The sequence below is a fragment of the Puntigrus tetrazona genome, chromosome 23 (assembly GCF_018831695.1).
Source record: "Puntigrus tetrazona isolate hp1 chromosome 23, ASM1883169v1, whole genome shotgun sequence".
Lineage (NCBI taxonomy): Eukaryota > Metazoa > Chordata > Actinopteri > Cypriniformes > Cyprinidae > Puntigrus > Puntigrus tetrazona.
In genome coordinates this window covers 2,965,072-2,981,128 of record NC_056721.1, presented here as the reverse complement: position 1 = coordinate 2,981,128, position 16,057 = coordinate 2,965,072, and the positions used below count along the sequence as shown (strand labels likewise).

Below are 16,057 nucleotides of genomic sequence, written 5' to 3'. Positions count from 1 at the left end.
TTCAACCTCTCAAGACCATGCTTTCTCATATGAGGACGTTATATTTTAGTTTCTATATTTAGTTTCTGAGATTCGGGGCTTTTCAGACATACCAAATAATTGGATGTTTCGCCAGGATCACTCCCTCTCCTTTGGTGTTCCGAAATTTGTGAAATTCGTGACACATATATACAAATATCATGATATTTTGTATATATATGATATTTATAGAATTTAAATGTCTCGTTTTTAAACTCTGTGTCATAAACCAACATCTCAGGAAAAGTTTATGAGGTTTCAAATCAAATTATGACTTCCTGTTACCAGGAAGAAGAACCAGAGAAAAACCATGGACTCAAAACTCTTCCGCAAGCTACATTTCATATAACTCCTTCCTGAACGTCCCGCTGCCCTGTTTCTTGCTTTCTCATTGGCTGTAGGTCATTGCCGATGTGTGTTACAGTCAGAACTCATTTCACACAGCAGGACTGCTGACGGTTCCAGCATGTCAAATATTTTGCGGGCAAAGCAAGGTCCTTGGGTCTTTGGCATAAGCAGGGTTAATAGTGGTGGGCATAAGCCAGTTCTTATCTGCTTCATCGTGTTTGCTGATGTGACAATCAAGAAACTATACAGAGCTGAGCCTGGTCAGTACCTGGATGGGAGACCTCCTGGGAAAAACTAGGTTGCTGTTGGTAGAGATGTTAGTGAGGCCAGCAGGGGGTGCTCACCCTGTGCTCGGTGTGGGTCCTAACGACCCAGTATAGTGATGGGGACACTTTATTGGCAAAGACAACCATCTTTCGAATGAGAGGTCCTGACTCTCTTTGGTCATTAAAAATCCTGTGACACTCATCGTTAAGAGTTCTGGCCAATTTATATATATATGTGTATAGATAGATAGATAGATAGACTTCATTCATTCATTCATTAGTGGAATGTGGTGGGAATGTGCAGCTTTAGAGTTATTGGAAGAGGTGGGTTGATCTTGTGACCACTGGATGCATTTTTACAAAGACGGGCTCAGGTACTTCAGTGGATTCTTAAGAAGTGTGGAGATGGGAAATGGTGTCTGCTTTCCTATTCTTGAGGATAGGAAATTAACGTGGGTGCAAAATGAAGCCCAACTTGCCTGACAGGAAAGTCTTTTGCCTTCCTAATGATACTCTAGTTTCTTGTGATAAATGTCTCTTGGACACTCTCCAACAAATACCTCCATTCTTTAAACTCAAGCTTAATGTCCAGGAGGTCGCTATTGCAGATATTGAAAATCTTTCCAATGGGGTGAGTTTCTAGGAGAAGAAGGAACATGGATGGAGTTTGGGAGGGTTCCCCAGCTGCTGAGAAAGCAGCAGACAGTACCCTAGTGGTTGAAGCATCAAAGACCTCAATGAAGGACTTGCTGGTGACTGAATGTACGAAAAGCAGAGATTCAAGACAAGCCAAAAACATGTTTTGGAAAATGGATTGGTGGTGTACTTGCTTACTATATACATTTTGTAAATTTTTAAGACAAAAAAAAGTTACAGACTACGGCTTTAAGTAGCAGTTCAGTCATTTATGTTATGGTGATGAGAATAATACTTTCCTTGTTTGCCGAAGCAGGAGACAATCGATGGTGAAGCAGATGGAGAGTTTCTAAAAATGTTGATAATTATAATATAGGTTAATAGAAATAACTTTTAGAGAACTGTTTATTACTATTTTTGAACTATAGCTGCAAAAATGTATTATTATTCATTTTGGAAACCATACATACTTCTTACATCTTACTAATAGGCCTGCCACAGATGAACTGGGATTTTATGCAAGAATTATGAATTGACATTTCAAAAAAACATCCAAAGAATTAACAATGAAACTTTGTCCTCTTCTAATATATTTTGTGACCTAAAAGATACTTAAATCGGCTGTGAAGTCTTACACGTATTACTGTGGTACACTTAAATGTCATCGCTGTACTCACTCTAATGTCTTGCCTGTATGTCTTTTTTTCCGTGGAACATATAAGAAGATCATCCGATTTGGTTTTTACTGTTTTTTTCTCAAAACAATAGGAGTCAAGCATAGCCAGTATTTCAGTTACCAGTATCCTCCAAAATATCTTCTTACCAGAAAGTCATACCACTTGAATGGAATGACACTAGAGTTAGTGAATGATGAATATGATTGCAGTAGATTTACTTCATGGCATCCATTTGGACCGTCACACTTTTTTACAAAAATGACATTATATATTTACCATGAATTAACTAAGCTGAAAGCAGTAAGTTAAATAAACTACAATACATCCCTGGACGCATTACACCACCCCGTGAAAACACATAACTACACACTGTTTTGCATTCCAGTCTCGAAATATGTTCTAGACGGACTTGTTTGACTATTTGCAGCATCTCACGCATGACTCGCACGACAGAAAAACGTGGCGCTCAAGTCCCATCCGCTGTTTGCACATTACTCTTTTTTTAGTGTAAAAATGCCTTCTGCGTTTCACCCGAGCGTGTAAGACGCAGACAGGACTTCAACACAGCGAAGCCAAGTGATTTAAGTCAGAGCAATAAATGTGATGAAGCAATAAACTGAACAGCTATGTTTTTAACGTCAGCCTACATAAGAATTAGTCTTGGCTGTAAACAACCGATTAATGATTTCTATTTCCTGTTAGAAACATGAGCCACTCAAATCTCCCCTACTGGAGACACAACACAATCATCTCATCGTATTTAAATGCGTTTCAGCTGTTTAACCCAAGAGGTCCCTGTAGCTAGAATATTAACAGTGAATAACCACTCATACACACCTTTTTTCATGAACGCGGAAGTCTATAGGTGAGGCTTCTTGGTTGTTACACACTATAGATAAATAATGAGGAAAATAACAACGGTAGTGCAAAAAAATGTTTTCACTACAAATGAGACATCTCTTTGACATCTTAAAGGAAACCGAATGATGTGCTATCAAGGTAAAAGACAAATGAAAGCATACATTTCTGTACATTTCAAAATAAGGTGCATTAAAAGTGCATAGTCTATAAAATAACAGCAGAGTGAGTGAAAACATTCAATTTTAATACGGCTGTAAACCCTATGCATTGAAGTCGCGATGAGTTTACCTGATGGTCCGAAAGAGCACCTTCCATTCGAAGACTTGTGTTGCATTTCAGGGGGCAGGGCAACAAAAAAAGTACTGTAAAATAATACAAATAACTGTAAGTTAATAAAATGCTCAGCTTGATGATGTTTAATGTATTCAAAAATGTAACATAAAAATATATCGAGCTTGTGTGAACCACAGACTTTATTGTAGTTCCTTATTGTAGGTTTTTTTGTAGCATTACTAACAGATTTTTTGTTAAATTAAGTCTTTATAAATTTGGCACTTTAAATGGGGTTCACAATTTTGACCAAAACATTTGAATGTCTTATTCATTTCTTTTTTTGGAGAAGCAAAATTTGAGTGGACACGGCTGTTAAAAGCTGTGCATTGTAAATTATATTACATAAAATATAATTTACAATACTCGGCTTTTAATACCCATGTCCACTCAAATTTCGCTTCTCCAAATGGTGAAAATAACACAAGTGTCATGTCACCTGTTCAACACAAAAGGGCAGTGTCGCCTGGTTTTTATAAGTCAGTACCTCATATCGTTTACGCATCTGCAATATACAATACAGCTGTTTTTAAGTGTGTGAAAACTACATGAAAAGGCCACTGTCATTCTACCACAGACAATATAATAAAACAATGTAGTGGAGAAAACTGAGCTGTAAAAGACACACACACACACACACACACACACACACACACACACACACTTTATATAGAGAGACACTATAATTTACAACCCACCGCCTTTACAACAAGAGTGTTCTAGGAGACAGACCTTGTTCAACCTTCTGTGAAAATGCGAGGGATCTTAAAAAAAAAATCTTTTTAAAACTTGTGAGCTATGAGTGTATCTGGACTTTATGGAAGCCGTTATTTCTGTTCCATAAATTCATCTAAAAATGGTAAACATTTTGTCATTTGCAGTGGATGTGGGACATAATACATGCGTGATGAAGGGTCGCTTAAGCCATCTTGCAGATGAATGGCAATTTTATGCATTTAGATTTTGGAAAAAAAAATTTACAAGTGGGGAACAGTTGGGGGACAATTATTTAAAGTGCTATTGTGAAGCGGTAATTGTGTGGCATGTAAAAGGGAACTAGCTGTGTGTTGAACATATATAAAAAAGGAAAGCTGGTCAAGAGACCTGTCAAAATAAAACCTAACACACAAAAATAACAGTAGTGTGTTATGCTTTAGTAGAGTTTTATTCAAAATTCATTGATTCCCACACATCTGTGTACAATTAATAAAAAAATTTAAAAGTAAGATTTTTACAGTGAAGGTTAAAAAACAGATCCAGATACGGCACAGGATGCAGTCAAAAAAAGACATTTTCTTCAAACTCGCATATAAGCAACTTAAAACACCATTATATTTGTATTAAATGTCTTAAAATCATTCAACACGAACACATCAGCCTACAAAAAAATACATCAAAATCAACAGAACAAAAGCAAATAAACCTGAGTTCACCTAAAACTTTTAATTCTTTAGATCTTTACACTCAGCAAATCAACTGTAGAACTGTAGTAAAAATGTAGCATTTTGTCCTAAATATTTATAGTTAGGCTACGCTTTCTGAGATAACCGTCACCTCTTCATCAGGTCAGGTCTGGAGATTGTTGCTAACTGACAGAACCTGCTGTCCAGATTTTTAAGCATGTCTGGATGAAAGTCATCCTCAGAAATGGATATTGCATCCAGTTCATCTCTGGCCATAGGCTGTCCTTCATCTGTGTAACAGTGCGGTTCGTAAATACCATGTTCCTCATCACGGGTTTGGAGAGCAAGTACTTTCTAAAAAAAAAAAAAAAAAAAAAAAAAAAGAAACGGGAAAATTATTTACCATCCTTTCAAATATTTGGACAAACTTGACCATTTTTTTTTTTTTTTGTGTGTGTTCTAAAAAAGTATTTTGATCTATAGTTGTCATGACAACTCTCGGGCAGATTAGCATGGTAATGTACCGGTCTATGTTAATGTATTTGGTCTTGGCGGAATGGATCTGCTAGTACCGAAGCTTTCTACTGCCAACTACATCCACAACATGCTGCTGCTGAGCATGTAAGAAATACTGCCGCTGCAAATATAACATACATGACAGAAGCCGTAGATCTATACAGGTGGAGCGTTTCTGAACTGCTGCCGTAAACACTAGTCCTATATTTGAATGTTGAGCAATGAGCTCATTGCCCACCGATACAGCAGAGAACCAATCAGCTCTGCCACGTGATAATGATGTCCGTTAGGTCAGATTGAGTTAAACCTGATCGGACTGCAGCGGATGTCAGAACTATACACATCTTAAAGCTCGGCTAACAAGGAACATTCTCAGGAACTTTGATTCATGTTCTGACAAGGTTCTTGGAGTTCTAAAACATTCTTCCAGTAAAGTTAATATGTACATCAAAAATAAGTAATGTAGTTGCATATAGTGTATTCCTGCTGCATATAAAAACATGTAAGGGTATTGTATTAAATTATTATTTAAATATAAATAAGTAGTTAAGATCACCTAATGTGAAACGAAATTGGAAAATTATAAAAACTGAAGTTTTAATTTGTGTGAAGGTTAGATGTCATTCAAAATTATGTTTTTCTAATTGGAACATTAACACTATTCTTTTAAATTCACAAATTTTAGTCATGAAATGAAGAAAAAATTGGTAAGAAAAGTAGACTGTAGAGTGACAGAAAGAAGCATCAAATCACCTGGTTGATGAGTCCTGTGAGGTAAGATGCATTGATGTTGTAGGAATAATTGCTTCTAACGCTTGATCTGACGCTTGATTGCTGGTCGAGAAAAGTACAGACGATGCTGAACTGAACTGGAGTTCGTATATGATGATTATTACTCTTACTTTATTCTTACCTGAAAATTTTTTCTGTATGAACGACTTGTGGAATTCTTAAAAAAGAGAGAGTGTCACAAAACACAAAAGTCACAAAACCAAGGAAATGATCAACACTTTAAATCTGGCTGTGGCTGTTAATACTCACTCTATAGGTAGAGCGGTTGAACATCTGCTCGTTGTAGAGCGATGATGGAGTCTGTGAAACAGCCTGCTGTCCTTTATACATCACCTGGATATCACAAGAAGAAATCATATCTGTTTTTAATACTTTTCAATCATTTTCAATCATTTTTCAATCAACATTTATGATTCACTCATGAACAGTTTATCATATACGAACAGCATACAGTCTATTTCCAAAAACATTATAGATGATATTAATGATGAATCTTGGTTTGACAGCAAAATATTACATCCCAGAATGCTCTAGGTAGGAGCTCACATCCATTGTTAGTGGAATGGTGTGACACCAGCCAGTTCTTTCTGCCAATTAGCTGGTATCCAACACACAGGAAAAGACCGGCTCAACACGGAGACTGTAATATGTTGTGAACTTAATCCGTGTCGCACAGCCCGCAGCTCTACAAATGTCTGCCAGAGATACGTCGTCTTCCACCGCAGATCATGCTTTCCCAAGGACTGGCCTGCAATTGCAGCCATGTAAGCTTCCAAGGTGGAGGGTGACAGCCTACACCTCCACCTCTCTTGCAGGAAAGAAAGCACTGCTCCAATCATGCATCTTCGGGGGTCTTCTCTGAGAAAAGAACACCAGTTAGCAAACAGACTCCCCTCCAGTCCACTACCGCAGCCTGTGGTAGACCACTCAAGTCTGCCGTGTCCCACCCGGGAGCAGTACATAGAGGTTCCAGAAATCCGGGCACAGGTGCCAATGATGCCTAAACCCTGGAAAAGGAGGTCCTTCATCAAAGGTATTTATGTCACAAGGAGCATGAGTTTGAGGAACCAGGTCTGGGTGGGCCACTATGGCGCTACCAGCAAGATCTGCTCCTCGTCCTCCCGGATCTTGGACAGAGTTTGTGCAAGCAGGCTTACTGGGAAAAACACATACTTGAGTAGAGCCCAATGCCAGCTGTGTTTCACCACAGCACACAACTGAGCTCTCCTGTAATGTGGACGACGAGCAGCGATTGAACTGCGTCTGACTCCGAAGGCCTCCGCTTGCCCTGGAGCTGCTTGCTCTTTTCCCAGTTGACCCAAAGCCCCAACTGGAGGATGTGCTGGATGGCCTCAGTCTGTTTCTTTACTGCACGCCTCCCGCCCAACACTCACAGAGGTCCGGGAAAGCTCTATCATCAACTTCAGTGATCGGCCACGACTCGGTGACGGCCATAATCTCCCAGGGGGCAGTCTGACCAAATATACATTCCCAGAGGACGACACCCTGCCACATCTATTTCTCCATCAGTGCACCAAGTGAAATGTTGGGCACGTCATAACACAAGACAGCAAAATCACTGGGGAGACATACAGAACAACTGCTGCAGGAGAAGTGAAAAGTCTGTGGGGACTGGCCCAGCAGAAATACTCCCACTGTAAACCTCACATCGACAGACGATAGGAAACGACCACAACCAAGAGAGCACGATCGAAATAGCGACTTTAAAAAAAAAAAGACATGAGTCAACCATGTACAGAAATTGCTCTTTTAGATGAAACACTCAGGGGAATCGCTGATGAACAGGGTGTCGTAACACATGACTAAAGTAAAACTGAATAAAATGCACAGATTGAAACATTACTGAAAAACAGTTACTGTATGTTGTGTGATGAAATTACCGTGCAGTCTGTTCCTGGATTTTCTGTATTTGTTGTGATGAGATGACCGATCCCATCATCCATCATAATAATTATTTTCTCTGCCTTGCAGGATATTGTTAGACTCATTAAGCACACTGCTGAAATATAAAAAGAGAGTATTTACTTTAATCTTGCTGGAATTGGCTGACAATTTACTCTGGCCATCAAAGATGGTAAGAGTAAAAATATGAGTCTATAATCCATAAAATTGCTTCCTCCAAAATATTATGACCATTTACTGCAGAGGATTAACTCAGATTTGTTCAGAACAAATAAACTCATCCACATCTTAGATGGCCTAAGGGTTAGTAAATTGTCAGCAATTTTTCATTTTTGGGTGAACTTAACTTAATAAATTACCCAGATTTTTCCATAAAAGCAGAAAAAACAAAACTACAGTAGACAGAACAAACTAAATAACATTCAAAACTGTGCGTGTCAAAACAGGTTTCCACGGACTTCCATGGCAAGTCTTTTACCGTTTTATCACACCTTTCATAGTTGGATTGACTTGTTTGCAAAATCCTTCATCACCTATTAGTACTCTTAAATGTTACCCAAACATCAGAAATCACCTGTAAGAATAAGAATCGCAAGAATAACCATCCAGGCAGCAACAGGCCCCATCCGAGCCTGCGAGACCATCCTGACGTGACAGTTAGGAGTGACAGAGCAGTCACACACCGTGACCGTCAGGTTCTGGATGGAGTACAGTCCCTGCTGGTCTGATATCTTGATCTGGAGGAGGTGATGGCCTGAATAAACATGTTTTTCTTTAACGAGACTCACTGTTGTGCCTTTTGGAGAAAAAAGGTAGAGACACACAGTAAAGAATTAATGCTGAAAAAGTTGTGGACAGTTATTTTTGTGCTTTACTGTACAGAATACGCTTTCATATTTTTTTCTTTTGAGATGGTTGCAGATGGGAGGAGAGTGCTAATCTCACACAACATGATTTACTAGCATCATTAATGTTTGTGCCCAAAAAAACCACATTAAATGAACATTCCACTTTTTTTGGGAAATATGCTCATTCTTCAACTCCCCCAGTTAAATAGGTTGAATTTCACTATTTTTCGAATCTATTCAGCTGATCTCCGGGTCTGGCGATAACACTTTTAGCATAATGCATAGCATTATTTCCAAAAACGTGGAGTGTTCCATTAAAGCAGATGCTAAATTGTGCTGCTCTTGGTAGATTGCGCCGGTCATTATGGAAATGATCCGGCCGCATTGTATTCTTATGATGAGGAGTCTTATGATGCAATTTCAGATTTTCCTTTCTCTTCGGAGTGTTACAAGCTGTCAGTGCATAGATAAGATCCTTAAAGATCCAAAGATTAAAGTTTCAAAACCAAAGAGATATTCTTTATAGAAGTTATGACTTGTCCACAGCTCCCTAAAACTGCTTGTTTAAACACCATCCCACTTTTTATTTCAGCGCAATTACGGAGAACTGACTCTAGAGCAGCCTATGCTGGCTGTACTCAGAGACTATAAACTGGGGCATTTCGCACTCTGCAAGGACAGTCTGGTGCTTCTGACTCACAATCTTTAAGTACTTTACGTTTTCCTATTAAAAGAAGCTGCTACTTACTATTCAAATGAGCAGTGCAGTGTTTGCCGTTTCATTTCTCTGGTCACAACGACGTGCGAAAAAACAGTACTAAGTTTTGATGATCAGAAATGTAACACTGTATAAACACGTTGCATTACAACAAATGCACAAAATACTATTCTTTTTAGAAACATCATATGTGCTTACTTTTGTTCTCTAATGCTACTTTTAAATCTAAACTTAAAGGGAACCCTGGGTATTAAGAATTATATGGCTTAATATAAAGCAAATTATGCCCCTTCCTGAAATATGTAGAAAACCCATGAATGATTTGTTATTAAAAAAATTACTCTGATGGTGTAAAATGGTTGCACTCGGTGAACCAGAAACACAACTCGGAAAATAAAATACTGATATGATGACCACAGCAAATGAAAGAGCTTACAGTACACAATGCATAGATGCATAGACTTAAACCAAATGCTGCACCATGATTTTTTCCCCCCACAAAAAGTCTAAATGACCTATATTTCAAGGGAAATCCGTGATATGAAACTCGTCCAGCGGAAAGAGTATAATAACACAAGTGTGCATATTTACATGCAAACAGGACGGCATAGTATTTCTTGTATCAGCCATTTGTAAGCTTTTCGGTAGCTGTGGTCTACTAAAAGTCAAAGGCTTCAGAGGTAAAGTGAAAAGGACAAAGAAACGAGTCTTTAGGACGTTTTATACTTCTACAGGCATCTTCCCATTATTTGTCTGACTCTTACCGCTAGGAAAATGGCTAGGAAAGTCATACATCACTTCTCTTGTTACCCTTCGACTGAAAATTACAAAAGTACCATAGTGTTCATAAATCGTTTTACTTGATGTGTTTTCCAAGTGAAATACAAAGTTCAGTGCCATTACCGTACACTGGTTCAATCATCCATTTGTCCAGGACATCTCCTAAAAGCTCATAGTAGAAAGGTGATCCATATGGAGGAAAGTCCAGGTCTACTGCTGTGATGTTGACCAGTGTGGGCTCTTTATCTATACAAATAGTGACTACATTTTTTTCCAATATTGGTACGTTATCATTTTGATCGTTCAGGTGAATGACTAGAGTTCCAGTGCCTGTCAGCGGAGGGACACCTGCCCATCAGAGACATGGACCAAACAGAAATTCAGTTAGAGTAAGGTTTCAGGTGTATTCAGTTTGCAAGGTTAGCGAATCAATATTTGAAAGAGTTTGAGAGTTGTTTGATGCAAGTAATCTATTTATCAGTTGAACAGAACGTAAACTTCAAGGAGTTTTAATAAACCTAATAAACCTAATGAAAGCTTAAAAAACATAAAATTGCCTTCAATCAGTATTTCCCCCTCTATCTGTGGTTGTCAATGTTCTGATGTTTTGTCCTTTAAACTTCACTACTAATACTGGTTCACCCATTTCTATTATTTCTTCTATTGCCAACTTTTTTAGAATCTTATGTTTTACCAACTATGTCTTTATATTAATTCTCTAAACATTCCTGTTAGGCTTTAGACCCAACGTTTCCACTACTAATGCCCTTTTAAAATTCACAAATGATGTGTTCACATCCTTTGATGAAGGCCAAGCTATGGGTGCAATTTTCATTGATTTTTCAGAGGCTTTCAATATGGTCAATCATTATCTTCTTGATAAATGGTCCTCAATTGTTTGTTTTTGTTTTGTTTGTTTTACTAAGGTTTTAAGTCTGGTTACTCAGTTGTTGAAAAGGGTGTTCCTCAAAGTTCTATTTTGGGTCTATTACTCTTTTCTATTTTTATTAATTACTAGACTAATTCTGATCAGCTGCAAATCCAGAACTCTTTCCAATCTGATTTTAATTGGTTTAAAATGGGTTTTAAAATAATTAAACATTCAGAATTATTTTTGAATAAAAACAAATCTTGCTGTATTTTGTTTGGCACATGTGGGTTTTTAATTTGAATGTTACTTTTGAACTTATTTTCAAGCCTCATATAGATTATATTGTTAACAGAACATACAGTGCTTGCATTTATCATTAAAATTATTTTTTTCTCAAAATAATATTTATATATTTTATATTTATATATTTATTTATAATATTTTAAATATCATTCAATTATGGACTACTCGAATTAGAAAGAATTATTTCTCAGATTATACTTCTTATCGATTATGGCAATATAGTTTTAAAAATAACATTGATATCTATTTGTGTAGATTTGTGTTAAAGTGTCCATATAGTACTCATCACTGTCACATTACACCTCAAATCAAGAAGACAATTTCTTTGTTTTTTATTTATTTTTAAATGGGTTTATTATGACTGTCCTCCGTATTTGAAAAAGTATTTGATCCCATACAGATCTTCCTATTGACTTTGTTCTTATTCTTTGTTCCCAGTAGTGAAGCCGGACATAGGTCATAGTATAAATTTCCCCATTCTTTAAGATCAGTTAATTCTCTTTATTGCTTGTGTGTGTGCATGCTTCTAAGTTTTCTTACATTTTTATGTATGATATTGATTAGTAATCCTGCTGTGGGTTTGGGGACTGGTTGAACATGTCTATTAGTTTTTGTATGTGTTGTGCATAGGTTATACTCGGTATGGTTGTTATGTCTATTGTTGTAAAATATATTTTAACAGTTTTGGATCCCCTTGAAAAGCATAGCCAGCATCGTAACTGGCTATGCAATCAATAAATGAGTACATTTAATGTCTCACCTTCATCCACAGCATACAGGGTTGCCGTATAGGTGGCGTTTTTCACAAATGGTGACTCTCTGTCCAGAATTTTAATTGTGGATACTTTTCCAGTCTTTGCATCAATAGTTATCCATTTATCAATATCTTCACCTTTAACAAATCTGATATTCAAACACTGGATGAATTCACCTTTCTTTATATGCGATACTTTTCTGTAAATGAACTGCAGGGTCTTTAGTGAAACTTATTTAGTAATATTAGCTTTTCTTACTTAAATGTGTTTACGTGGCTTCCATCCATGTCTTTAGCGGTGAAGGTTGTAAGACTTGTTCCTACATCAATGTTCTCCATTACCACGACGTGTTTCACAGGGGGTATAAACACTGGAGGGTCATTGACATCTTCTACGTAAATGGTCACTGGAATACGGTTATAGAGGTTTCCAGCACTCATCTCAGAGCTTTGGGGTATTTTGTCGAGCACCCACATGGCATTTGGTACTTTATTTTTAATCTTGCAGGAAAAATAAGGAATTTCATTCTGCACACTGATGGACAGATTGTGATTTGTTTGCTCCTCGTAGTCGGTTTGCTTAAATGAGCCAAAAATACATTTAAGAGAGTTTTACAGAAAAATCAACATGAATGCATGAAAAGAGGTTTTAGTATATAGTTATAAATAGGCAGCTATAAAAGACATTTCTAATTCTAGTATTCTCTGTTTGTTTGAGTATCATAACCAGCAACACAGACTCAACTTTTTGGGAAGGTAGACTTACAGAATAAAGTATCAACCATCTTCTTACCTTAATGACTGTTAAAATCCCTTCGTTTGTAACGGGGTCCGTTTCTATTTTGAATATTTCTTTTTTATCTTCATGGATTGTGTATTTGGCTTTCCAAGCTTTCGAACCACGGACGTCTTTGTCTGTTACCTGCAGTCGCAGAACTTCAACCCCAGTTTCTCTCTCCTTGACCTTCCCTGGTCCCTAAAATAATTCAAACATTTCATTGGGTTGCGCAGGAAAGTGCGTCTAACTTGCCATTTAAAGCAATGACCAAGAACATGTAATCTTACAGTCCACTATAAAACTTACTGTTTTGCCAGAGAACTCTGGAAGATTGTTGTTATTGTCTGAAATATTGATTATCAGTGTACTTGTACTTGAGAGCTGTATCTTTTCCCCTTTGTCCTTTGCTTCAACAAGGATCGTATATTTCTGAGCTTTCTGGAAAAAGATTCATGTTTTTAAAACATTTCTTGAGTAGGCATGGAGAAGTATTCATAAAGCACAAAAACCAATACATGTTGTCTGAATAAAATAGAAGATGTATCAAAGGTACAAAATAGTGCATTAATACTAATGAGAGAAATTAAACTCATACCTCATAGTCCAAGCAACCCTTAAAATAAATTGTCCCGGATTCTTTTTGCTGCTGAATATAAAATTCAACATTATCTGTCTTTGGTGTGACAGACTTGATTGTGAAAACAAATGTTCCGTTGTCTGTACTTGAATCATCCTGATCAACTGCCTTTACTGTTGTTATTTCTTTACCTTTATACATTTTAAGAAAATTACATTTGAAATTAATAATAAAAAAAACGAACACACACAAACATACAGTTATTTATTCACCCTCATGTTATTTCAAATCTATGCTGTTAATGTTTCTGAGGAAAAGCTATATTTTTAAGAATCTATATTTTTGTAGCCTTTGCCATTGAACAACAGTCATTTTGAACAGTGGCTACCAAGTTAAAAAAAAAAAAAAACACAGCGAGTTATTTTACCCATCAAAAGAGGGTTTGCGCTGTCTTATGGACCACACGCTTAGGACCACTGCCAAACAAATCTTATGCTTTTAGAACAGCACGGGGGTGAGTAAATAATGCTAGAATTTTTCATGAGTGAACCATCCCTTTATGTTTTTAATATAAAAATGTGTGTTATTACTGCAAAAGCATGAGAGTAAGTACCGTAAATAATGACAATGTTCTGTTACAGTTTCTTAAACTACAAACATAAAATGCAAGAATGGGTTACCTTGAGCAAGTGACTCATCAACAGACACTTCATAGACCGATGATGGTTGAAATTCTGGTGCGTGGTCATTTATGTCCAATATTTGAATCTGAAGCCCAAGTTTTGTAACCACTTCATAGTTGGATTGATTTCTTGCTTCAAATTTCAGCTGTAATTGAGTCCGATGAATGTGAATATACAACCCTTACTCGCAGCGTATTTGAACGATCTGATATTTAAATGAACGCAATACTTTGTTTTTCGAGGAGCACTTACATGGAGAATGTTAATATCCGTTTCATAGTCCACCTTTCTAAGTACAAAAATTTCACCCGTATCTGTAATGCGGAGAACACCCTTTGGATCTTTATCCATACCCTGACCATGTAGTTCCAAATGTACTAAATAAGACCTATCGAGCTCAACCTGAAACACGAACAACATACACACAAATTGTTGACATGACCCAACTCTTTACACTGAAAAACTGTATTCAGATAAACTGGATGTGACTGTGACTCACCTTGCCTAGCTTATATGGAAACGTACCAGAATATTCTTCCTCAATACTAAACGAATCAATGATCCATGCGCGCTTCTGTCGTATCCCCCTGCTGTCAGCCCGTACATACACGCTCCAGACAGACTGAGTGAAAAACAAAACATTATAGGTAATGTTAAAGAAGAGTGAAGAAGCTTATAAGAAATAGCACTGAGATCAAAACATGGTTGATTGTAGTGTATGGCTGTGCTTGAAAAGCCATACCATTTCTGCAGTATCCAGTATGTATGCTGTGCATAGTATGCAAATGATTAGGCATGCAATGAAAAATCCTAGATGAGCTACTATATTTGCCGGAATATAACTCAAGTCCGCTGAAATCAGTGCAGAAGCTGTGTTACTACCATACTGCTACTATACTGCAGTATGCTGTGTGTACACTTTGAATAGTATGTGAATTTTCTGTATGCATGAAATGGCTGGATTACCTGCTATATTGGCTAAAATTTTATGTACAGTATGCATCCGAAGACACTACGTGGGATACTGTTTCCCAGAGCGCAACACACAAACGTGAGTGAACTGGAGGCGGGGAATATTAATTACAAATGTAATACTTTAATAATAAAACTTTAGTTTCAAATGATGTTACCTTTTTCTGGACATTCCCTACTAACTGTTTTAAAGATATTAAACAATAATGACCATGATATTGCAGTAATATACGAATAAAAATATTTGAATTATGAAACCGGAATGCTATACTGCATAACAACAGCAGCTCTGGTCTAGAAACGTGAGCAGAGAAACACGAGGCTGTGCGAGAGGCTCTAGTGTATCACATCACACACTTTAACTCACCAGCAGCAGGAGAAAGCCGACAGAAAGAGTCCTCATGCTGAAGCAGATCATCACACACACACACACACACACACACCAGCTCGACTGAGACTGAGACTCTTACAGTAATCCACTGCTCATATGACACACGAGAGAGAGGGGGGGGCATATTCAAATGACAGTGGGAAGAAACTGTTCTAGCTTTCAGTTTAAATTTATCAGGTTTTATTAATACTTGAATAATTTTAATAACAAAACAAAAATGACACCATTATATATATACACACACACACACACACATTTTTTAAAGTGTCATTGTTACGTTGTAGTTATACATGTAAGTACTGAATAATATTAACTACATGCACTTACTATGTATGGTAATATATAGTCAGGGTTAGAATTAGGGCTGTATTTATGCATAATTTCTTATGTTCATTATAGCATTATTTATAGCATTATAGCATTATAGTTCATTATTTGGTTTTAGTTAACAATGAAAATGCTTTGTGGTTTTGGTTTTAGTTAACAATAATAACCCAATAGATGGTGCCCATGTGTAGCTATTATGTAAATGTTTTTTTAAGAATAAAAAAAAATTCGATTTTATACCCTATTTAGAAATGCATGAATAATGACTTCAAAATGAATTAAAAT

The 16,057-nt window shown here is 36.9% G+C and overlaps 1 protein-coding gene across 3 annotated transcripts; it reads right to left on the bottom strand.

Annotated features, from left to right (window-relative positions):
* Nucleotides 1–4,282: 4,282 nt before the first annotated feature.
* On the bottom strand, nt 4,283–15,529 carry LOC122328851 (cadherin-like protein 26). 3 transcript variants are annotated; one of them, XM_043224888.1, is made up of 16 exons: nt 15,422–15,529; nt 14,582–14,704; nt 14,335–14,484; nt 14,080–14,227; nt 13,418–13,590; nt 13,129–13,260; nt 12,811–13,020; nt 12,304–12,623; nt 12,051–12,193; nt 10,240–10,464; nt 8,345–8,566; nt 7,749–7,867; nt 6,097–6,180; nt 5,969–6,004; nt 5,809–5,889; nt 4,283–4,893 (listed from the first exon to the last, which is right to left on the bottom strand). In XM_043224888.1, the coding sequence occupies exons 1-16, from the start codon at nt 15,470–15,472 to the stop codon at nt 4,687–4,689; spliced, it is 2,424 nt and encodes an 807-aa protein (XP_043080823.1). In that variant the 5' UTR covers nt 15,473–15,529; the 3' UTR covers nt 4,283–4,686. The 3 variants fall into 3 exon arrangements, with proteins under 3 accessions (XP_043080823.1, XP_043080824.1, XP_043080828.1); XM_043224889.1 differs by having other exon boundaries at nt 7,749–7,864; XM_043224893.1 differs by having other exon boundaries at nt 12,838–13,020.
* Nucleotides 15,530–16,057: the final 528 nt, after the last annotated feature.

Bases quoted from the DNA above. Each gene is read 5' to 3' on its own strand.
- LOC122328851 (XM_043224888.1), bottom strand. From the start codon at position 15,472: ATGATCTGCTTCAGCATGAGGACTCTTTCTGTCGGCTTTCTCCTGCTG. The intron at 13,591-14,079 runs GTAACCCATTCT...AAATGTATAAAG, and splicing joins TGATGAGTCACTTGCTCAAG to GTAAAGAAATAACAACAGTA. The intron at 6,181-7,748 runs GTAATTTCATCA...TGTGATATCCAG, and splicing joins ATCCAGGAACAGACTGCACG to GTGATGTATAAAGGACAGCA.